We start from the raw sequence: 24,384 nt of genomic DNA, 5'->3' as shown, positions 1-24,384 counted from the left end.
TGTGGGAGGTGTGGAGTGAGAATATCTAAGATCTCAATTCCTAAGAGCATCTGGAGACTTTTGTAATTAAGATAGTATCAGTTATATTCATAATGCAACTTCTTAGTAGATCAAATAACTATTGAATAATGCTTTTTGTGTTTAGTAAAGAAATGTTTCATATACAGCACTTATTGTTATTGCTTTAATAAAGGAATAATGCTTCTTACATTGTGTAGTCATTTAATGATGTACAATGAAGGGACACCATATCCTTGCTGTCCCTTGGAAGGAAAATAAAAAACATTCTGAAGGAACTTGGGACTTAATCCCATGTCAGTGAAAGCATTACCTATTATTTGACATAAATTTAAAGAATTTAAATAATGTTTGTTGTAAACTGGTGGTTTCAAGATGAAAGGTGGTACTTAAAGAGGGACCTGTTATTAATATGATCAAAAGGAAAAAAGCATACTTTTGGGTTGTTTAAAATTGAGTTTTTGTTGTAAGGATTATAGCAAGAAGTCTACATATCTCATTTAATGTTTTTAATGCATTTCACTGCAACATTTAGAAGAAAATTTTGTGAAAGTTTTGCTTTAAACCTGATGTATTGTATTAGCAATTTTATAAGAACAGGGAAATAACTGGTGGGGAAAATTGAAGGAGACTTTGGCTGCCACAGTGTTATAATTAAAGTGTATTATTTCTTTAGCAGTGAAGGAATAAGGGAGAAAAGAGTTGAATTTTACTTTCAAAATTTTAATGTCAATAAGTGGGTAAAAAACTGAATACTACAAGTTCTAATAATGTGGTTTTTGAGTCATAAAAGAACTAACATTTTCTGTTAGTGAAATCCTGAAGTTTTTTCTCTTACGTTTTGAATGTTCATATGTTGTAGTGTTTCTCTTTTTATATCTATTAGTTATGACATTGAACAAATTCACTTGTGGTTTGCTGTAAGAAAAGCTACCACAGTCTTTGCTGTTATATTTACTTCGCAGTATTTACTGTCCAAAATTACAGTTCACTTGGAGGTATATTTGATTTGATGTCCTTTTAAAAATAGTTTTTTTCTAGTTGGATTATATTGTTTTGAACCCTTTGGTTGCCTTATTAGAATGATCCCTTTATACGCATAATTTTGGATATTTTGTTTTATATAGATAGATGTAATGATGTTACTTCTAATGAATTGCATTTTTGTGAGGCCTTCAAATTGGAATTATTGGCCATAGAAATAAATTGGTGGTAGTAAGTTCTTAACTTATGATGTAATATTTCTGTAGGGAGAAACTCCTGTTTTTGAAAAGTGTATTCATTGAATTTGTACAATAGTATAGTTATTATAAGCACCTAATAATTGAAGTACTTAAGGAAATTATACTAAATTAATGTGATAAATCTGAATTTGCACATAATTGACTTTGCAGTTACCCTTTTTTTCTAGGAATAAGCAGACTTTGACCATAAGATTTTCCTTTGTATTGTTTGATATCAATTAATCTGGAATAGCTCAGAAGGTAATTTACTAGCAGTGTGAACATATAGACATGTATATATGTTCATATGTGTGTGGGGGAGGAGATAGAGAATGGTACAGAGTATCTTCATGCTTCAAAAATTACATTATTAGAGTTCTAATATTGTCCTTTTTTAAATTAATAAAAGTATTTTATTATTTTCCAGATACATATAAGGATAGTTTTCAACATTTGTTTTCATAGGATTTTTAGTTCCACATTTTTCTCCCTTGCCTCCCTCCTCCCCAAGACAGAAAGCAATCTGATATAGATTATATATGTTTAATCACATTAAACATGTTTCTGCATTAGTCATGTTGTGAAAGAAGAATCAGAGCACAAGGGAAAAACCTCAAAAAAGAAGGGGAAAAAAAAGACAGCCCCAAAGTAGAAACAGTATGGTTCAATCTGAATTCATTATCCACAGTTCTTTTTTCTGGATGTTGAGAACATTTTTTATGAGTTCTTTGAAATTGTTTTGGCTATTATTGTCTTAATTATAAAAATACTTCATTTTTAGATAGTCCCTTTATTCATTCCAGACAGTAATAGTTTTATCATACCTTGAACTTCTTTTTAAGCCACCCTTAAAAGAAACTGTTGTGGTTGCTTTCACTAAAAGTCATCCTTTTACTATTTTTAAAGATGCTCTACTAATTGCTACAAGTAAACATAAATAATGTGTTTTACTTGTTATGTCCTCTCTTCACTTGGCTTATCCATTATAGTTTAGTTGAGTAGTAAAACTATCATATAGACCAATCCTCCAAGGGCTTTGTACTCAATTTGTTGTGAAATATATTTTTCTTACAAATAATTGTTTTGTTTTGTTTTTTAAGAAGAAAAAATTTTTCAGTAAGGTTAAGAGTAAGAGAAGTTACTGGATTTTTTGAGCAAATACTGTTTCCAAGCACTGCCCCCCTTCCTTTTGTGTATATAGCTTTTTGGACGAATGAAAAGGAAATTGAGTATTTGGGTATGAAGGTTGGGTGTTATCACTTTATGTGGTTACTCTGCTTTTTGAAGGAAAAGCATAAATGAAGTTAATGCACTTCATTTTACTTAACTCAGAAGTCACTGTGATATATATTTTTTTAAACTAGAAAAAAAATTCAGATGTAAAGTAAGTTCAAAAGCACTGCTTCATTTATTCTCGCAACTGTTAAATTGTTTTCTGCAAACTGCATTTTGCAAAATTTAAACTTCAGAAACTCAATGTATTAACTTTTATAGTGTAAACATTGTATTAAATAAATAATATAATAAAGTAGTAGTTTGTAATTCATTTCTTTTTGCCTGAAATCATCAAGATCAGGGGATAATACAGAGGCCAGTTTTGGGATTTGCTTTGTGGGCACTTGTTTTGGGAGACATTTTAGAATCTAGTGTAAATGTCTAATTATACTGCTTTATATTACAATGTATATATCAGCCTCTGAACAATATCAAAATGGAACATAAAGTGGACTAGCTAATTTGCATTATTGCACTTTGGAAGGCTGACATAAAAAAAACAGTTCAGATTTTGCAACATGCAGAATATGTCTGCAGCAAATCTTACATCTATGCTTGACGATTTTAATCTTACCTTTGTAAATCTATATAAATGTTGCTGATTTGTATGTAACATCTAGTGGTAGCTATTTATATAGTAAAGCTCCAATTTATTTCAGAAGAATATGTGTTTTAATATAAAAGATTTGGGAGCTAGCTAGTCACTGAAAATAATTTGTGACTACCATGGAAGCCAAGAGAAAAATGTTCTGATCATTAAATGGGTTTGTACATGTAACATGGAATGTGTTAACTGGTTAATTTTATTAATCCTAAAACTTTGGGATTTTTTTTTAAATATGGCTATTATGAACCAGGAGAAAATGTAAAATGTGAGCACTTAATATGGACTGTGTAACTTGTGTATTAAAATATTTTCAGAAATATTTATTGCTTTTCATATTTTCACCGACTTGTGCATTTGTTTCCCACTTTTGTTTCCTGACCTTTTCGTGGTCACAATTTAAAAGATGCTCATCTTCTACCTCTTCTTGTCCAAAGCTTTAATAATGGTCCCTACAACTTTTTTAACAAAGTATTTATGTACTCAGAGTAGTAAATAAGAGTGTATTATTATGGTTCCAACTTTTTCCGCACAGTTCTAGTGTAGGCTTCTTAAATTAATAAGCACTTATATGCACATCTAAAGGAAACTAGCTTTGGAGATGAGATCTAACCCCTGAACCCAGCTTTAACAACCCTTCTAAACCATACTTTCCTGCTATATAAAGTAGAGATAATAATAACTGCAATTCTTACAGGATTGTTATGAAAACCAAACAAGATGGTGTATATAAAATGTTTTTTAACCTTTAAAATGCTATGTAACTCAGTTATTTTTATTTCTAATTTAATCATCTCTAATGAAATTTAAACCAAAATGTGCCAATTAAATAAAACATCTAAATTAAGTTTGTCATACATTTTCACTAACAGAATAGCTATTTTAAAATGAAATACATTTATAATTTAGCCATAAAACAAGTTTGTCATGTTTTCTTATGTACTCAAGACTGAAAAAGAGCTATGTATGTTAACTGTTCAAAGGAAAATAAATATGGTAATCCTCATCAAGAATGATTCAAGTAATTACGAACTTTATTAGACCAGAAAATTATTAGTCTTCATTACTTTAGGATTTCATCTTTAAGATGGTGATGTACCTTTTAAAGTTAGCCTATGGGAAGAATTACTTTGGTGTTTTCCAACTATAGTAGAGGGGATGTATTTCCCAATACATTTTCACTTTTTAAACTTACAACACCTTTAACACTAAAGGACTCATTCTCACTATTCCCTGTTGTTTATGTGTTTTGTTAGTATGATAGAATGCTATTTTAACAAAGGTCAAAAAATATTTCCTCCTGCATCCATGTTTTGTTTTGTTTTGTTTTTAGGGTCACACAGCTAGTAAGTGTTAAGTGTCTGAGGCCATATTTGAACTCAAGTACTCCTGACTCTAGGGCCGGTGCTCTATCCACTGCGCCACCTAGCTGCCCCTTGTATCCATGTTTTTAATACTAATAACCATGGGTTTATAATTGATAGGTACAACTTCCTAAAAGTAAAGTCAATATACACAATTTTATTTAAGTAATTTTATAAGCAAAAGTGATTTCGTATTCTAGGCTATAAGTCAAAAGATTAGAATGATGCCTATTTGCAAAAAATGATACAGGTAATTTGCTCTAATGTAGAATGTCATGATGGGTAAAAGCACAGGACTAAGTTTAATTCTTCCTCATGTATTGTGTTCAAAGACAAAACGTGACACCTTGGAGCCTCAGTTTTCTATAAAATTGAGATAAAATAATCTTTGTTTTATTTTCTTCAAAGTACATTGTAGGGGGGCAGCTAGGTGGAGCAGTGGATAGAGAACTGGCCTTGGATTCAGGAGTACCTGAGTTCAAATCCAGCCTCAGACACTTGACACTAGCTGTGTGACCCTGGGCAAGTCACTTAACCCCCATTGCCTCGCCAAAAAAAAAAAAAAAGTACATTGTAAATGCAAGTTACCAGGTAATATAGATAGATATCCAAAGAGTACAGTCTGGTGCAATTGACACTGTAAGTGAAAAGGGCACTGCATCCAGAGGGTCTGGGTTCAAATCCCTATTTGACTGTGGGCCTCCATTTTATCAAGTATAAAATGAGGCTGGGTTAATGAGATGATATCTGGTACCTGCAGGCTGAAGTCTGTGATCCTATTTTGAAAGTGGGAGCATATTCCAAGAATTCCATGAGGTGTAAGTGGTTCTATGATCATATGAAGTCACAGTGCCTAAGACAGTCCCCCAGTACATGGGTTATCAAAATTTAAAGCGTGCTACAAAGGGAAAATTAGATGGAAACATTTCCCACTAGTTTCTGACATACCCATTGTACCCCAGTGTTAACCATTGTAATTATTATCCAGAAGTTTCACTTGTGAATGTTCTATCCATTCCCACAGGGATATCACTTCAGTTGTACAATCTAGGTTAATTAAGGTAATAAAATTATTTTTATTGCTGGAATGTACCCATTGCACCAAGTGTAGGATCCTTTTACCATCAGTATTTTTCTTTTAAAGCAGATAATTTGTATTTTGTCATTTAATAGCTGTGAGGTCTTTGTGGTCTCTGAAGCGGGGATAAAGTGTAAATATGCTATCTAAACTATGTAAGGAAGTATGGGGTTCTTTGGTCTTAACATTTGGTTATCAAGTCTCACTTAACTTATCCACCTTTATGAAGAAGTGTCAATTGTCAGTAAGCTATACCAGCTAAAAGCACTGAAATGAGGCCCTTTAGATAACTATTTAAATTGATTATTTGGTATATATGGACAGACATGCTTTTGCTAATTATTGCTTCTGTTTCTTGGTAAAAAACTGACCACACAGTATAGGATTTCTCCTAGTATGACTATTTCTGTACTTCTAGGTCAGTTCTTTGCAATAAATAGGGACAAAGAAATGACTTTTGAAAAGATCTAGTAGTTTTTCATCTGCTCATATTTGTGATGAAATTCATCAAGAACTGATGGTTTGTGCTTGAAATTGAATCCACTTTGAAATTCATTTCCTATTCACTTATTAGGGTATGACCTTTATGTGTGATCTGAGTGTTTTAAAGTGTCAAATGGTTTGAGCTTATAAAAGGCAAATGATAGTTTAAAATGAAGGTAATATGAGGGCAGCTAGGTGGCACAGTGGATAGAGCACCAGCCCTGGAGTCAGGAGTACCTGAGTTCAAATCCGGCCTCAGACACTTAACACTTACTAGCTGTGTGACCCTGGGCAAGTCACTTAACCCCAATTGCCTCACTAAAAAAAAACAAAAACAAAAACTTTACTGCATCAAGTAAAGTTCTTTAGTGAGAATTTTTATACTCTGGTAAGGGGTGAAATTTGGTAATAATTGCACAAACCAAGGAGCTTCAGAAGATATTTCACTTCTGTTGGAGAAAAGTGACTAACATCATGAAAATGGTGGTATTTTTCTTTCGTTGTGCATAATTAGTATAGGGTTCTAGAATAACAATAGCAACAACAAATGGGCATTCCCAGACTGTGAGAATATCTGGAGCCAAGCTCTTGAGACTGAAAAAGAAATGGTATTGATAGGTAATCAGGCCACTGAGGATTTAGAGCAAATGGGGGCAGAAGGCTGAAAATGTCTTTGGTCCCGTAATTCTTCCTCTTCCCCTCAAATTAGACATAAGGTTAATTTACTGTTAAGAGCTTAACCTTGGACCTTAGCCCTTTTTCTGATCTACAAGTCTTGGTTCTTTAAATGGAAACTGGTGCAATTAAGCCTTTTTTTTTTCTTCTGTTGAAAAGGGAATAAATTGCTTATCCCTAAAGCCAGAGTCAACAAACTAGAAAAGGCCATTTATTATATGGATGATAGTGACCTAGAAAAGCATATCCCAAGAAGACTGCCCCATATGATCATTGGTTTTATGACTGTCCAGTCACTTTTTCCTCATCAGTACAGAGGGTTGAACTTGATTATCACCAAGCTTTCCAACACTACTGTGTTTTGTAAGTCACTTGATTTAGCGGGGGAAAACCCTTTAATCTCGCAGCTAGGATTCTATTTTAAGGGACCTCAGATTATCGTGTCCTTCCTGTACTTGAATGGGGATTCTCGCTAACATCTCGGACGGTCATATAACCTTCATTTGAAGATCAACATGGGTGAAAGAGTCACTCCTTTAGGAAGGAGACCATTCCACTTTGTCAAAGTTCTAATTGTTGGGAAGTTTTTCCTTGTATCCAACAAAAAATTGCTTCTGTGATTTCTACCCACTGCTTTTCCATTATCTGGGGGAAAAGCAAAATAAATCCCTCTTTTACACAACCGTCCTTCAAATATTTGAAGATGTGCCCTCTTCTCTCTAGGCCTTGGGGGTCTTCTAGCTAAACATCCTCGGGTCCTTTCACCAACCTTCATGTGAGGAAGGTTGACTGTTTCAATTCCCTTCCACTTGCTTGAATCTCGACGTGTTCTAACTTAAGCTAACATCCGTGCATGTTACCCTTGTGACTTTAGACAAGCCGACTTCCCCAGACATGAAGAATACAGAAAAGGAGGGTTTGTGAGGTTATAAATCTTACACAATACTCCATCTGCAACCTGACATGGAGAGAGTACAGTAAAATAAACACTTTCATTCTAGACACAGCTTTTGTCAGTCTAGCATAATATCTCGTTAGCTTTTTGGACAACTATCACGTGGTTACTTTATATATATATATATATATATTTTTTTTAAGTGAGGCAATTGGAGTTAAGTGACTTGCCCAAGGTCACACAGCTAGTAAGTGTTAAGTGTCTGAAGCCGGATTTTTTTTTTCTTTTCTTTTTTTTTTTTTTTAATGAGATATTTTATTTTTTCCATTACATGTAAAGATAGTTCTCAATTTTTGTTTATACATGCTTTACAATTTCAGATTTTTCTCCCTCCCTCCCCTCCCTCCCCCCTCCCCTAGACAGCAGGTAATATGGTATAGGTTATATCTATATATCTCTATATGTATACATATAGATATAGAGATATACACACACATATATATATATACACATAATAACATTAATCCTATTTCTGCATTAATCCTGTTACAAGAGAAAGAATCAGCAGTGATGCGAAACCTCAAAATAGAGAAAAAAAAAACAACAGCAACCAAAACAAAAGAAATAATATGGTTCAATCAGCATCTATACTCCACAGTTCTTTCTTTTTTTTTTTTTTTTTTTTTTAGTGAGGCAATTGGGGTTAAGTGACTTGCCCAGGGTCACACAGCTAGTAAGTGTTAAGTGTCTGAGGCTGGATTTGAACTCAGGTCTTCCTGAATCCAGGGCCAGTGCTCTATCCACTGCGCCACCTAGCTGCCCCTCTTTCTTTCTTTTTTTTTCTTGGATTTGGAGATCCTCTTCTATCATGAGTTCCCTGGAACTCTTCTGTACCATTGCATTGGTGAGAAGAATATAGTCCATCACAGTAGGTCAACACTCAATGTTGATGATACTGTGTACAATGTTCTTCTGGTTCTGCTCATCTCACTCATCATCAGCTCACGTAAGACCCTCCAGGTTTCTCTGAACTCTTCCTGCTCATCATTTCTTACAGCACAATAGTATTCCATTGTATTCATATACCACAACTTGTCCAGCCATTCCCCAATTGATGGGCACCCCCTCAACTTCCAATTCCTTGCTACCATGTAAAGAGCAGCTATAAATATTTTTGTACATGTGGGTCCCTTTCCCCCTTCCATGATTTCTTTGGGCAAAAGACCTAAAAGCGGGATTGCTGGGTCAAAGGGTATGCACAGCTTTATCGCCCTTTGGGCATAATTCCAAATTGCTCTCCAGAATGGTTGGATCAGCTCACAGCTCCACCAACAATGTATTAGTGTTCCAATTTTCCCACAGCCTCTCCAACATTTATTATCTTCCTTTTTTGTCATTTTAGCCAATCTGATAGGTGTCAGGTGGTACCTCAGAGTTGTTTTAATTTGCATCTCTCTAATCATTAGAGATTTAGAGCATTTTTTCATATGGGAATAGATAGCTTTGGTTTCTTCATCAGAAAACTGCCTGTTCATATCCTTTGACCATTTCTCAATTGGGGAATGACTTGGATTCTTATAAATTTGATTTAATTCCCTATATATTTTAGAGATGAGGCCTTTATCAGAAGCACTGGCCTCAAAAATTGTTTCCCAGCTTTCTGCCTCCCTTCCAATTTTGGATGCATTGTGAAGCCGGATTTGAACTCAGGTACTCCTGACTCCAGGGCCGGTGCTCTATCCACTGCACCACCTAGCTGCCCCGTGGTTACTTTATATTAAGCTCATAGACTACTAAAATGCCCAGAACCTTCAAACTACTTAGTGGTTGGAGAGTGCTGAATTGATTATGCAATTTATAGCAGGAGCATTTAAACCTTGGAAATAGGCTAATGCTACAAATCAAGGGTGGGTTCTTTGTCTTCTTGATTATCTGGACATAAAGTGATGGGGAAAATGTTACTAAAGCAAGTTAAAGTTATGCATACTTTTTTTTTTCAGTGAGATGATTAAACTCTATCTGTATACTCCTGGTTCTTGTTGCTGTTTTTGGTCTATCATTTGTCCACTTGGTACTTATGTGGGTGATTTGAAGAGCCCAAATAAAGTACTTTATATTTACCCCCATTTTATTTTATGGCCCAACTATTACAGATAGCTGACATATAGTAAACAATATTCATTACCTCATTTGAGCTTTGTAACAAACCTACTAAAGACAATCTCCATATTATACAAAAAGAGGAACTTGAAATTCATAAATGGTTAAGTGCCTTGCCAGTGGTCACATAGCTATTAGATATCAGGTGCAAGATAACCTGGTCTTGTTAATTTCAAGATTAACACTGTCCACTAGACTCAAGGTATGCATGCATGCAAGGTAATGCAGCATGAGAAGTGGTACACCCAGAGGCAGCAGAGGTAGGACTAGATGAACAAACAAATCATTTACCCTCTCTGGGCCTCAGTTCCTCTTGTATAAAATGAGAGGTAGAACTAGATGAACACTAAGATCACTTCTAGCTCTTACTTAATCTATAAGCCTGTCATCTACTAGAGACCTCCCTTCAGGTTTTCATTGGTTGCTAATTCTTTGGGTTCAGGCATTCAACCAATTCCAAGTCAATCAAAACTATAATATCCTGTCCACAAAGAGATTTTGAGAAATATTACAAAATACTTGGCTGAATTTAGTCTAAGTAAACCTAACAAAAAGGAAATTAGGTTGATCTGGCATAATTTGTTCTTATTTTTTAAAACCCTTTGAGCTGTAGTAGCACTGCTAAGTCAAAGGGTATATGCAGTTCAGTGACTTTTTGACCTCAGTACCAAATTGGTTTCTAGAAACCAATGGACCAGTTCACAGCACACCCAATAGGACATGAGTATGCCTGTCTGCCTACAGCCAATTACTATCACTTTCCTTTTTTGCTATCTTTGACAATCTGATGGACCCCCTCTTTTTACAGTGTACTTCAACTAATTCACAAGTCTCCTGGCAAACAGATATTTTTTTACTGGTCCTCATTAAATGCATTCCATTTCTGGCCAAGAGCTTAATGTTGCTGTATATTAGAGAGGCAGCACATTTTTAGTGGCAAAAGCACTTGATTTCAGGTGGCTTCATGTCTGAGTTTTCATTAACTCATACATAAAATGAGGGTAATATTATTTGTACCAACTACAGCACAGGGTTGTGTTTTGGGCTTCAGATTCATTATCAATGGGAGAAGCCTGAAGCATTGTTAGTTGCAAAGATCCTATGCACCTTCCCATCTTTCTTCAGGCCACCCCCTTCTCTTCTCCAACATAGTGATGCAGATTTGGGTTTCTTTCTGCCATTCAGATTTTGTTTTTGTTTTCCTGTTGAACTCCCTCCATCCTCCCATGAAATGTTTTATTCTCCCCAGCTAATCTGAGAATCAAGATGCTCCTCCAACTCACCTTCTCTTCTTGTAGGCCACCCAACCTTCATCTTGTACATTACAGAGCTGACATGGAGCAGAAACATGTCACATAATCTCTGCAGAATGCAAAACCCTTAACTTCAAATTCCATACTTGTTGAAATTTGCATCCTCAGTTCTCCATTACATTTATTGCTCATTGACCCATTGCTGGGTTTACTCACTTTGCTGGGGATTCCTAGATGAGACTTGTTTAATAGTTACTTTTTTTTCTTCAAGTTTTGAACTTCCTCCTCGTGTTTTCCATCTCTGATTTCTGCCGATGCCTTAATATAGATTTTAACTTCCATCAGCTGCTTTCTCAGAGGATCCTTTTTTTTTTTTTAAGTGAGGCAATTGGGGTTAAGTGACTTGCCCAGGGTCACACAGCTAATAAGTGTTAAGTGTCTGAGGCCGGATTTGAACTCAGGTACTCCTGACTCCAGGGCCGGTGCCTGGATCCTTTTTATAAAGGATCTTTTTTCCCCTCTGTTTCATACCAGATTCTGATGACCAGACATTGCTGGTTTGCATCTTGCCTCACATTGTTTTCTCAAGCTTTCAGTTGTGTCACCTCTTCGTAACTTTATTTGGAATTATCTTCGCAAAGATACTGAGTAGTTTGCCATTTTCTTTTCCAGCTCATTTTACAAATGAGGAAACTGAGGCAGAGTTAAGTTACTTGTCCAGTGTCACACAGCTAGTAAAATGAGTCTTCCTGACTTCATATTGATGGAATCAGAGATCCTTGAAATATTAAACTAAGAAGAATGCTTTTGAGGACAGCTAGGTGACGCAGTGAATAAAGCACTGGCCCTGGAGTCAGGAGGACCTGAGTTCAAATCCAGCCTCAGACAGTTAACACTTACTGGCTGTGTGACCCTAGGCAAGTCACTTAACCCCAATTGCCTCACAAAATTTTTTTTTAAAGTGTATTAGATATTAGTAAAGAAAGAACATGTGGAATTCAGAAAGTTCAGAAGCCCTACTTACCTAGCACAAGGCATGTGCGCCTACCACCTCAGAGTCTCAAGCCAAAAACAGGAAGATTCTGTTGCTGTCAGAACAGCAGCTACCTGGGGGTCAGGAAGAGAGGCGGTTCCTACACACCGCTCCAAGCTAATTGGCCAGCATCATCCAAATCCACTGGTTCACTAGATTTGAGGGTGGTCCATGAGTATAATGTGCTGAGGTCAGAGTTCAGATCCTCTGGTGGGAACAAGGCTTTCAAGGTAGGTATGGTTTTGAGTGAGGTAACTTCCTTACTCTGGGCTGACCTTAAGAAAGGTTAGCCAGGCTCTCTTAGCAGGGGAGCCCCTGGAAGTCCCCAAATCCTTATTAATAATTTCCTCACAGCACAACCATACATATATACACATATATACTTAGGTGTATGTATATGTATGTATACACACACATATATGATTTTAATTCCACTTTCATCTTGCATCAGTTCATGTATCTCTACATTTCTTTCCATTTTTCATATTCATAGTTTTACAATAACATCCCATCAAACGTATGTTTGTTTAGTCATTCCTTAATTGTAGTCTAGTAGTCCTTAATTGCCATCTAGTTTATTTCCAGTTTTTGCTATAACAGTGTTAGTAGGAATATTTTTGTTTTTAAAGGTAGGGCTTTCTTGTCAACCTCCATGAGCTATAATTACAGTAGTGAGAACACTCGATCAAAGGGCACATGTATTATTGTAATATTATTGATCATTCCAAAAAGATTATTTTTAGCTTCAACAGCATTATAATTTGCCTGTTTTACCATTGCCTGCTAGAAATGAATACTGTTGTCTTTGATTATCTTGCTATTTGATGGGTATCAATGGAATCTCAAAGTTGGTTTAATTTGCATTTCTCTGATTATTAAGTATTTAAAAAATTTTTCCTGGCTGATAGTTTTCAATAGGATACAAAAACTAAATGAACAATGAAAGATAATCCCTGCCCTTGAGGAAAGATCATTTGAAGAAATGGAGATTCATAACCACAGGATCAGGAAAGGTTTCCCATAGGAGGAACCACCTGAATTGGGTCTTCAATTGTGAAGGACTGTCATGGAGGTGAGATCATCACCACAGGTGTGTAGGACAGCCTAGGCAAAAACAGAGGCAGGAGCTGGAATGCTTTTTAAAGGAACTTTCCCCAAAATTGCCCATTCCTATCTTCTGCCCACTTATCTCCTGGGAGAATGGCTTTTGCTCTTGTAAATTTGCATCAGTTTATTATATATTTTAGATGTCAGAATTATTAGAAATGTTTCAGGGGGCAGCTAGGTGGAACAGTGGATAAAGCACTGGCCCTGGATTCAGGAGGACCTGAGTTCAAATCCAGCCTCAGACACTTGACACTTACTAGCTGTGTGACCCTGGGCAAGTCACTTAACCCCCATTGCCCCACAAAAAAAAAAAGAAGAAATGTTTCAGCATAAGGTGTTTTTTTTTCCTCCACTATTTTTTTCCTTATTCTGGCTGTATTGCTTTTCATTGTGCAAAGGTGGTTTTTTAAAATTTTACACAATCAAATGACGTCATAGCTGATTACATCCCTTTGACATAGTTGTAAACAGAACAATCTAACATGACCATTGTTTTCTAGTTTTTTTCATTCACATTTAAGATTTTATTATTTTGTCTTCACATCAGCATCTTCACTTAAATATCACTCCTACCCTCCCTTTCCCATACAGTCATTCCTTATAACAAAGGATAAAAAAGCAAAGTGAGGGAGAAAAAAGCTCATCAATCACTGATAGTACTGGCTTAATTCTGCATCAAAACCTAACAAAGATTGGAATTAGCCTAACAATCCTAATTCTTGACATAATGTGTGGGATTTGTTTTTTAATATAAAGGTCTTTTTAGAGGACCCCAAACCTTTTATTACACTGATCCCGATTCTACTGTAGAAGCTACTTGAATTAAAACAACCTTACTCAGAAAAAATTAAATTAGGGGCCTTCATGTTTCAAGGCATAACTTGAACAGTCTATTACTACCATACACAGAACAGCAGTATTTCAATGAATAATCATTTTATTTATAGTATTAGTAATTAATAGGATTGTAATTCAATGACATACGCAGCGAAAATACCTCTTCTGTTAACTGCATTAAAATTCTGAGACAAAATCCTCCTTAAAATGAAAAAATAAAATTTGTTTTCTACCATGTAAAACCTAGTCTTCCTTTAGTCTTTCCAATACTATCACCTTGCACTGGTTTCCTAGAGGCATAACTAGGAAGCTGGGTTCCATAGAAATCCCTTGACTGATAGCTGGGCCTGAGTCCACCTCTCTCTGCAAAAGGCAGTCCACGACCACCTCCAGGACCAAACTTTACAGCTCTTAAGAGAGGGTAAATATTTTTTGTTGACTTTGATTCAGATTCAATGACTTCTCTTGCATATTGCTTAAATTCCTTCTCCTTTTCAAGTGCAAGAGCTTCAGTCTGTCTGTAATATTCCAAATCGTTTTCCAATTGTTGCTTTAAATTAACCTTCTTTTCAGCCTATTTGAAAAAGAAAAGAGAAATTACATGTTGTCTAAAACAGAGTACTAGCTCGATAATATTTGCTTTATAAAAGAGTTGTCCCTGACTATATACCAGGCCTGTTATGGATTCAAGCTGTGCCTCAGAAATTTTCAAAGACATGTACCAACCAAAATTGTAGCTATAATCTTAAAGGTTTCAAACTCTCTGTTCTTATCTAAGTGAAAGAAGTCACACAAATATGCCTATTGTACATGTGTGTATGTATATGTACATATGCACACACAGAATATCTTTATTCTTCCCTGAAATACTCTACCACACTCCTTACAGAGGCTATTCTAAACCTTTTTCTCTCTTCAGTGTCCCTATACTTCCCCCTTCCTTTGCTCCTCAGCAGAGCTCTTAGCCTTACCTATTTAATTAAATAAACAGGCCAACTGAAAAGAGCGACTTCCCCCTAAATCAACCCCTTGACACTGGCCCCCATTCTCCTCTCCTTTGCTGCAGGCTGTGGCCAAGGCCAGCACCTCCATTGGTCACCTTGATCCCTTATCTTTCCATCATTTCAGCTCTCCCTCTCTGTTTCCACTTAAATCCACTTAAACCATGTCTATTCACTTCCCTCTTTGTTGCCTACAAAAATACTCAGCTCTGAGCAGGCCGATTTCAGAAAAACCTGTAAAGACTTAAATGCACTGATGATGAGTGAAGTGAGCAGAACCAAGAGAACATTGCACACAGTAACAGCAACATTGTGTGATGATCAGCTGGGACAGACTTTGCTTTTTTCCAGCAATACAATGATCCAAGACATTTCCAAAAGACTCAAGATGGAAAATGCTCTCCATATCCAGAAAAACAACTGTGGAATCTGAATGCAGATTGAACCATACTGTTTTTACTTTTTCTTTTGTTTTTTTTTCTTTCCTGTGGTTTTCCTCTTTTGTTCTGATTCTTATTTCACAACATGGAAATAAGTTTAATATGGTTGTACATATATAATCTATATCAGATTGCTTGCTGTCTTGGGGAGGAGGGAGGGCAGGAGAAAAATTTGGAACTCAAGTCTTATGAAAATGAATGCTGAAAACTATCTTTACATGTAGCTAGAAAAAAATACTATTAATGAAAAAAAATACTCAGCTCTCCTCCATCCTTAACCTTTACTTACCCCTGCCATCCTCCTGAACTATTTTTCTAAATTACTTCTCACCCTCATCTCCAGTCTCTTATGGAAAAAAGCCATCTATACTTATTGCTTCAATTGTTTTACCTCTTATTCCTCAATCCTTTTCAATGGCTTCCACATACTACTTTAATAAGACTGTCTTTCCCAATGTTCTTTAACTGCTAAATTTTACAACCTTTTCTTAGCACTTATCCTTCCCAACATCCCTATCTATAGCTTTGGGCAAAGTTGTCCATCTCCTCCTGGATACTCTCTCCTCTCTTGGCTTCTTTCTATGACACTCTTCTCTCTTGGTTCTTCTCCCACAACCAAACATTCCTCATTTTCTGTGGAAAATCATCTGTCCTCCCATCTTCTAAATGTGAATATCTAAATGTGGTTAGGTTCTGGGGTCTCTTAAATCTCACTAAACCTTTTCTTTTGCCGATTTTAGCAGCTCCTATGGGTTAATTATTGCCTCTACATAGTTAACTCCCAAGTCTCTATATACAGTCCTAATACTTTTCTTGAACTCAAGTCCCACATATCCAATTGTGTGCAGGGTAATCTATGTCAAACATCTCAAACTTAACATGTCCCAAACTAAACTAATTTCCTTCCCTCTAAACCTCACCTTCCTCCAAACTTCTTAATTTCTGCTGAGAATACCACTATCCAATCCAGTCACACAGGTTCACAAACTCTGAATCATCCTTGATACTTCCTTTTTTCTCATCCCCCTTATCCAATCAGTTGCTAAATCTTATCCAATCCTTAAACCACCTCTGTAGCAGCTCTTACATCCATTCCATTGCTTCCACTCACCCTACCACCAGCCTGGATCAGAACCTTATCACTGCTTGTGTGGACTACTCAATTGGCTTCCTAACTGATTTCCCTCTCCAATCCTTCATCTGCACAATTGCAATATCGATCTTCTGATCTGACCATGTCACTCCCCTGATAAAAAAGTTCTTTTGTTTCTTTTGTTACATTTTAAATTCCAGCCTGCCTCCCTCCCTCTACACCCTGGAGGACAGAAAGCCACCATTTGACACAGATACATACACATTTATATGCACATGTAGTTACATATACACATATACATGTGCATGTAAAACCATACTCTGCATGTTTCTGTTTATCAGTTCCTTCTGTAAAGGTAACTTGTTCCTTCATAGGTCCTCTGTGGTTGATGTGAATATTTATAATACTCAGAATAGCTTAGTGAAGAGAAAAGACCATATTTGGACTCTTCTCAGAGCCCTAAAAATAGAGTGAGTCTAGTTTCAAGCCCCACAACTTTGTTGCCTGAACCTCCCAGTAGGGGGCTTCCCAGCACACAAGGCTCTGAGTCGTCAAGGCCCCTGGGACTTAGGCCTGATCAGAGCCTGAAATGGGGCCAGTATTTTGTGGGAGCTGAGCTAAGCTGGGAGTTCACCTTGAGGCACCTGAGGTGATTCCCACGTGACCCCGATGTTCAAACCCTGACTTCAGTTTTGTTTTTTGACAGGTTATATATGTTTGTTTATGCATGTTAACACAGCACTGTTGTAGTGAAGCATGGACATTCTTGCCCAGAATAAGGTTAAGTCTAGTGTTGCAATCTGATTGGTTGACTGGAACAATCTGATTGGTTGTTACAGTAACTCTATATGGAAGGCTGGTACTATATGCTGTGATTGGTTGTTTCTGTAATGCTATATGTAAATGATATTGTAATGTGATTGGTTGAGAGGGACCCTTGGTGGGTATAAATTCTAGTGTGGGGCCTCACGGCAGTGCACTCTACTCTCTGGCACATTCACAAGAGTGCCCATCTTCGAAGATGAATAAAGACGCCTTCACCCACACTCTGCCACCTGCTTGGATTCTTTGATCTGTGAGCTGCTAGCCCTTGAGCTGGGCACCACTATTTGAGCGGTTAGCTGCGTTTCTAACATTAGTCATTCACAGCTATTCTTCGAACAATGTTGCTGTTACTGTATTCAGTGTTCTCTTGGTCCTGCTTATCTCATGCAAGTCTGCTAAAAACTTACATATAAACTTCTCAGTCTGGCTTTAAAACCCTCCACAATTTGGCTCCATCCTCTCTTGGAGGCCCCTTCCAGCTCCTGATCTATGACTGCACAGTGACAGGAACCCACCTGCCAAGACTTATTTCACTTTACTTCCTTTTACACATCCCATGTTCTGGCTAGACTGGCCTGCCAGGAGGGCTGCAATCTTGGCATTCAGTCCCCTGAGCCCAGGCCTGCTGCCAGGTTGTCCCCTGAGCCCGCCCTCCTCCCTTCAGCCTCTTGGGATCTTTAGCTTCTTTCTTCCTGGTTTAGCTCAAGTGCTGATTTCTACAAGAAATTTTTCTTGAACCTTCCCAGACTTTATGCCCCTTGCATCCTGTTAGTGCTCTCTCAAATTATTTTCTATTCGGGGCAGCTAGGTGGCGCAGTGGATAGAGCACCGGCCCTGGAGTCAGGAGTACCTGAGTTCAATCTGGCCTCAGACACTTGACACTTACTAGCTGTGTGACCCTGGGCAAGTCACTTAACCCCAATTGCCTCACCTCCCCCCCAAAAAAGCCCTGATAAAGGATATACAGACAAAGGACAAATCAAAAGATAGGAAATCTCATGGCTTTCTGTATTTGATGATTTTCTGTAGTTTTGTGCTCAGAAAAGCTTACAAGTACATAAGTATAAGAAATGTTATTTTTCAGCTTATAAAATTAACAATACATGGGAATTTCAATCTAGTCAAATAATAAACTGCTGCTAAAATAGTCATTTAATTTAAAAATCTCAGTCCCTCCCAATCTTCCCCAGCAAATATGGTAATATCCTGTTAGTGTTGCTGCTGATGTTTGTCCTTCTTTCTCAAAGAGGACCATGACATTGGGAGGTGATGTCATGACTTACAGTGAATTGGATTTAAGAGAGGGAGGGCTGTGCAAAGTCATCAGCCTCACTCTCTCCTCCAGAGCCATCTGGGTCCAGTGGCAAGAAATACATTAGGATAACTAGAGATGGCCCTGTATGTTTGAGGCTAGTGGGGTTAAGTGACTTGCCCAGGGTCACATAGCTAGTAACTGTCAAGTGTCTGAGGCCAAATTTGAACTCAGGTCCTCCTGACTCCGGGACCAGTGCTCTATCCACTATGCCACCTAGCTGCCCCCTATTGTCAGTGTACTTGGGAAGACAAAGAAAAACATGTTGTCCCTGTTACCTGCTAGACAGTATGCGCTTTTTATATAAAAAAAATTTCAGGGATTAAGAATATTTGCATAATTACTATCTGCTGAATGATGAATGATTGTGTATCCTTCTTTTCTTCATTTGCTTTTCGCTGTTTTTCCGTGTGGTGCTCCCAAAACAACTTATCTGCCTTCACAAGAGCTTTCAAAGTTTCTTCAGCTTCTTTTTTTTTTTGCTTTTCATGCTCCTTTTTACTTTTGGCCTGGATGTGTACAGGAAGGAAAAAAAATACATTTTTCCATTAACTAGAGGGGAAAGAAAGTAAGAGAAATTTATGGCCAGTCACCTGAAAAATGAACCTGCTTGTTTTCAAAAGAAATGCAAATTAAGAATAATGATATAATGTTCTAAATCACTAATTGTTAGTGAGTGATTGAGTTATTTAATACTGCAAATAAGAATAACTGAGGTTTTACCTCACAGCCATCACATTGGCAAAGACAACAAAAGACATTGTAATTGCTGAAGGGGCTGTGAGGAGACAGGCACACTTGGCAGAGTTATGGAGTGGAATATTAATTCTTGAAAGCAACTTGGAATTATACTCAAAAAGTCACTAGACTTTGATCTTGCAATATTATTGCTAGGCATGTAGACTCCAAAGAAGTCAAAGACAGAGGGAAAAGTCCCATATATGCTAAAATATTTAGAGCACTACTTTTTGTTGTAGTAAAGAAATGGATAGAAAGAATTGGGAAAAGAGATGAGCAAATTGTAGTATATGAATACAATGGAATATTATTGCAGCATAGGAAAAGATGACTGCAGCATTCAGAAAAATTTGGGAAGATTTGTATGAACTGAGTCAAAGCAAAGTAAGCAAAAGTAGGAAGCTAGATCTCCCTCCTCCCCCCAGTTCCCCTAACTGAGCTCACTGTGCTGTAAGGCAGTGAAAAGAACCCTGGATCAGGAGTCAAGAGCCCTGATCCTCAGCCTAGTCACACTGTCTGTGGGCCAAATGATGGGTCGGAGTAGCAGATGATGGCTAAGGTTCATTCCAGGCCTGATGTTCCACAGCTTCCACAATTCTCTAACTCATTAATGTCATATTATCTCTGAAGTACAAAAATACCTTAGTCGGGTTGGTTTTTTTAAAGTTTAGCTTTATAGGAAAATTATTTTCCCCATTCCTAAATCCAGACACTTTACTTTTTATAAAAGAATACTTTACCACTGCAGTTCTAAATTCTTCAATCTCTTTTAGGCTTGCTTTCCTTTTTTCTTCTTTTTCTTTTTCAGCCTGTTCCTTTTCAGCCTGAGCTTCTTTAATATCTCTGGCAATAAGCTCATCTTCATTGTCAAGTTTCTTTCTGTTAAGTTCATTCAGGAAGTTGAAAATCCTTTCTTTGCGCTCTTCCATCAACCTGCAATAGAATTGCCATAACTTGTCAAGAATAGGTAAGGATGGGCTTGTTAGGGAGCTATTGTAATTTAATTAAGGAATCTGGAACATTATCTAATCTCTCCTTTTTTACTTTACATTACTTGGTCCGTTAAAAACCTCATTAAATACTCTATGACTGCTTTTTTTTTTTTTCCGGTACTTCCCAAGGTGCTTTGTGTGTCACAATGTCCTAAACTTTTGTTACACTCTATCAGCTTAGTATGGCTGCCCAACAAATATGGATCATGTGAATATATTTACAAATAGAATAAATATCACCATAGGTGTATTTATTTAAAGCGTACTATGGTTGGATATATAGCAAAACCAATGGAAGCCTGGAAGTGCGGAAACCCTTTAGTGTGTACCCATAGATTCACAGGTGTGAATACAGTGAAAATGCCATATTAGATTAGGCTACAACATAGAATCTTGCCTAAAATGATGGGGTTAGATTGAATCTTCTATAAGGTCCCTTCTCATTATAAATCTATAAATAAATGATTCTATGATCTGAGACTTTGACTACAAAAATATCACAGAAAAACATTCAGATACAATGAGATAATATTTGTAAAGTGCTTAATACAGTACCCAGCAAATCGTAAGGGCTTCAATGCTTGTTGCCTTCTCCTTTCAGTGAGGTGTTTCCTTTTAAAGTTTTGAAAGGATGACTATTCAATCATACTTATAATTAATTGAGATAGGTTTATCTTATAAATTGAATAAAACCAAATGTAAAATCTAAACGTGATTCATGCACTAAATATTTTCTGAGAACCCATGTACAAGGTAGTATACTAGGCATTATGGGATAATACAAAGATGAATGAAACATGGTCCCTGCCTTCAGGGTACCTTAAGTCTAATACGGGAAATAAGGTATAGAAACAAATAACATTCTAAAGTACATTTTGAAACTGTGAGGAAGAGTATCCAAATTGGGATTTGGGGCCTTATCTGTTTATCCCACACCACTTAGCAATAAATTCTCTCTAATTGGCTGACTTTTGTGATGTCTGTGGCCATACCAGAAAAATGAATGACAATCCATTCACAAAACTTAGTTGCTAAAGGTTTAATTGCTGTTCAGTGATTCGGCTGTGTCCAATTCTTCTTTTTTTTAAATGAGCATTTTTATTTAAAGGAGAAAGCCAAACTACTCAATTCCTTCCTCCTTTCTTTTCTATCAAGGAGAATGACATTCTAACTAGATAGGATAGAGCATAAATAAGAGGCAATTTAAGTACAAGTTATGTAAGGAAATAGTAAAGAAGTTATTTTATTGGTGAGGCAATTGGGGTTAAGTGACTTGCCCAGGGTCACACAGCTAGTAAGTGTCAAGTGTCTAAGGCTGGATTTGAACTCAGGTCCTTCTGAATACAGGGCTGGTGCTTTATCCACTGTGCTACCTCGCTGCCCCAAGAAGTTATTTTAAATGAGTTCAAGTCACTTCACCAAGACGAATTATATTCCATAGAATGGAAAGAACTTACTTATGTGTGTGCCTCTGCAACCACTACTGGTAATTTTGGAGAAACTGTGAAAAACAGAACTATCAGAACACTGGATATGAACAAATGAATTTAATTTTTGAAAAGAGGAAAAAAGTGGATCCTAGAAATTGTAGAACAGTGAAACTGATATAGAACCATGGCAAAATCCTAGACTGGATTATTCAGTGTGTTTTCTGAGCACTCAGGGAAACACTAGGAGTCAGCAGAGACCCACAAAGAACCAATTATGACAAAGTAGCCTCACTTCCCTTTCTGAAAATCATACTAGACTTAGAGGCAGGAGGAAGGCCATAGACATAATGTGTCTGGTTTCTAGCAGGAAATCTGATGGAGTCTTTTATTGATTTCTTTATAGACAAAGTAGAAAATCTGGGCAGGGTGCTAGTAAACTAAGGCTGCTTTGTGGCTGACAAAACAACTGTACCTAAAGAGTACAGATCAATGGACCACTACCAACCTAGCAGGTCTATAGTGGGATGCCACAAAATTCTGCCTTTATGCCTATTTATAACATTTTTCTCAGCTGTTTAGGTGAAGAAATAAGAAGGCATGTTCATTAATAAAAAAACCAATATGTTGATCAATCAACATTGATCAAAAAATCAATGTTAAGTATTGGAGAAACAAATACAAGAGCAAAATAATCCCTTCTCCTCAAGAGACTTACATTCTAACATCAAATCTAAAATGACTCAAAGTTGAGAAGGGAAGCTAATGTATCAGATTCAAAAAAGATAGTAATGAGCCAGAAGGATGAAACAAAAATTGTCACAGTGAAACTTAATAAGCACAAATAGAATTTACTACCCTTAGGTTGAAATTTTATCTATACAAGAACAGGATTGAGAGGAGGGAAAGAGTTGGGGTAAAAGTGAAATTGAAAATATTGTAAAAAAAAAGAAGAAAGAAAAGAGAATTGGTTATAGAAGCATTTACAAAAATACACAGAAAGAAGCAATTTCAGAAGGAAATACAAAGAGGACAACTTTGAAAGTAACATTGAATTTATTAGATCCTTAAAAGGAAAAGCAAACTATATAACAGATTTGATGATTCATATACAATCTTCATTATTTGCCCTACTTTGTATGTAGAAATGCTCTTTTTATTCGGTGTTTGTTAAATCCAGATTTTTTTTTTAAGTACAAGATGGAGGAGAGTCAGCTTAAAAGCAGTTCATCAGTAAAAGATATGTGTTTTTGTTTACTACAAGCCCAATATGGGCTAACAGTGTAGTTAAGAAAGCTAATGTCATTTTCAGCTGTATTTATAGAAACCAAGCACCCAAAGCAAGAGAGGAAATAGTCTCACTATATTCTGTACATACTTGAAAAACTGTGTTTAGTTCTAGCCAAATGGTAAGGGGTTAAGAACTGATAAGATAGAAGGAACCATTAAAAAATTTTTGTACAAACAGAAGCAATGCATCCAAAATTAGAAGGGAGGCAGAAAGCTGTGAAACAATTTTTGAGGCCAGTACTTCTGATAAAGGCCTCATCTCTGAAATATATAGGGAATTAAATCAAATTTATAAGAATCCAAGTCATTCCCCAATTGAGAAATGGTCAAAGGATATGAACAGGCAGTTTTCTGATGAAGAAACCAAAGCTATCTATTCCCATATGAAAAAATACTCTAAATCTCTAATGATTAGAGAGATGCAAATTAAAACAACTCTGAGGTACCACCTGACACCTATCAGATTGGCTAAAATGACAAAAAAGGAAGATAATAAATGTTGGAGAAGCTGTGGGAAAATTGGAACACTAATGCATTGTTGGTGGAGCTGTGAACTGATCCAACCATTCTGGAGAGCAATTTGGAATTACGCCCAAAGGGTAATAAAGCTGTGCATACCCTTTGACCCAGCAATTCAACTTTTAGGTCTTTTTCCCAAAGAAATCATGGAAGGGGGAAAGAGACCCACATGTACAAAAATATTTATAGCTGCTCTTTACGTGGTAGCAAGGAATTGGAAGTTGAGGGGGTGCCCATCAATTGGAGAATGGCCGGACAAGTTGTGGTATATGAATACAATGGAATACTATTGTGCTGTAAGAAATGATGAGCAGGAGGAGTTCAGAGAAACCTGGAGGGTCTTACGTGAGCTGATGATGAGTGAGATGAGCAGAACCAGAAGAACATTGTACACAGTATCATCAACATTGAGTGTTGACCTACTGTGATGGACTATATTCTTCTCACCAATGCAATGGTACAGAAGAGTTCCAGGGAACTCATGATAGAAGAAGATCTCCAAATCCAAGGAAAAAAAAGAAAGAACGAACTGTGGAGTATAGATGCTGATTGAACCATACTATTTCTTTTGTTTTGGGTGCTGTTGTTTTTTTTTCTATTTTGAGGTTTTGCATCACTGCTCTGATTTTTTCTCTTGTAACAGGATTAATGCAGAAATAGGATTAATGTTATTATGTGTGTATATATATACCTATATGTATATGTATATAGATATATAGATATATAGATATAACCTATATCA

The 24,384-nt window shown here is 36.6% G+C and overlaps 1 protein-coding gene across 2 annotated transcripts in view; it reads right to left on the bottom strand.

Annotated features, from left to right (window-relative positions):
• Positions 1 to 13,797: 13,797 nt before the first annotated feature.
• CFAP210 (cilia and flagella associated protein 210) overlaps positions 13,798 to 24,384 on the bottom strand; it is a 31,615-nt gene continuing 21,028 nt past the window's right edge. For both annotated transcript variants that reach the window (XM_043996690.1, XM_043996689.1), the window contains exons 7-9: positions 20,155 to 20,347; positions 19,021 to 19,185; positions 13,798 to 14,579 (exon numbers count right to left, since the gene is read on the bottom strand). In XM_043996690.1, the coding sequence (XP_043852625.1) occupies positions 14,235 to 14,579; positions 19,021 to 19,185; positions 20,155 to 20,347 (703 nt within the window). In that variant the 3' untranslated portion in view covers positions 13,798 to 14,234. The remainder of the gene's footprint in view (positions 14,580 to 19,020; positions 19,186 to 20,154; positions 20,348 to 24,384) is intronic.

This window comes from Dromiciops gliroides, chromosome 3, assembly GCF_019393635.1.
Source record: "Dromiciops gliroides isolate mDroGli1 chromosome 3, mDroGli1.pri, whole genome shotgun sequence".
NCBI lineage: Eukaryota > Metazoa > Chordata > Mammalia > Microbiotheria > Microbiotheriidae > Dromiciops > Dromiciops gliroides.
The sequence above is the reverse complement of the archived record's forward strand: the minus strand, read 5'-3'. Positions and strand labels throughout refer to the sequence as shown.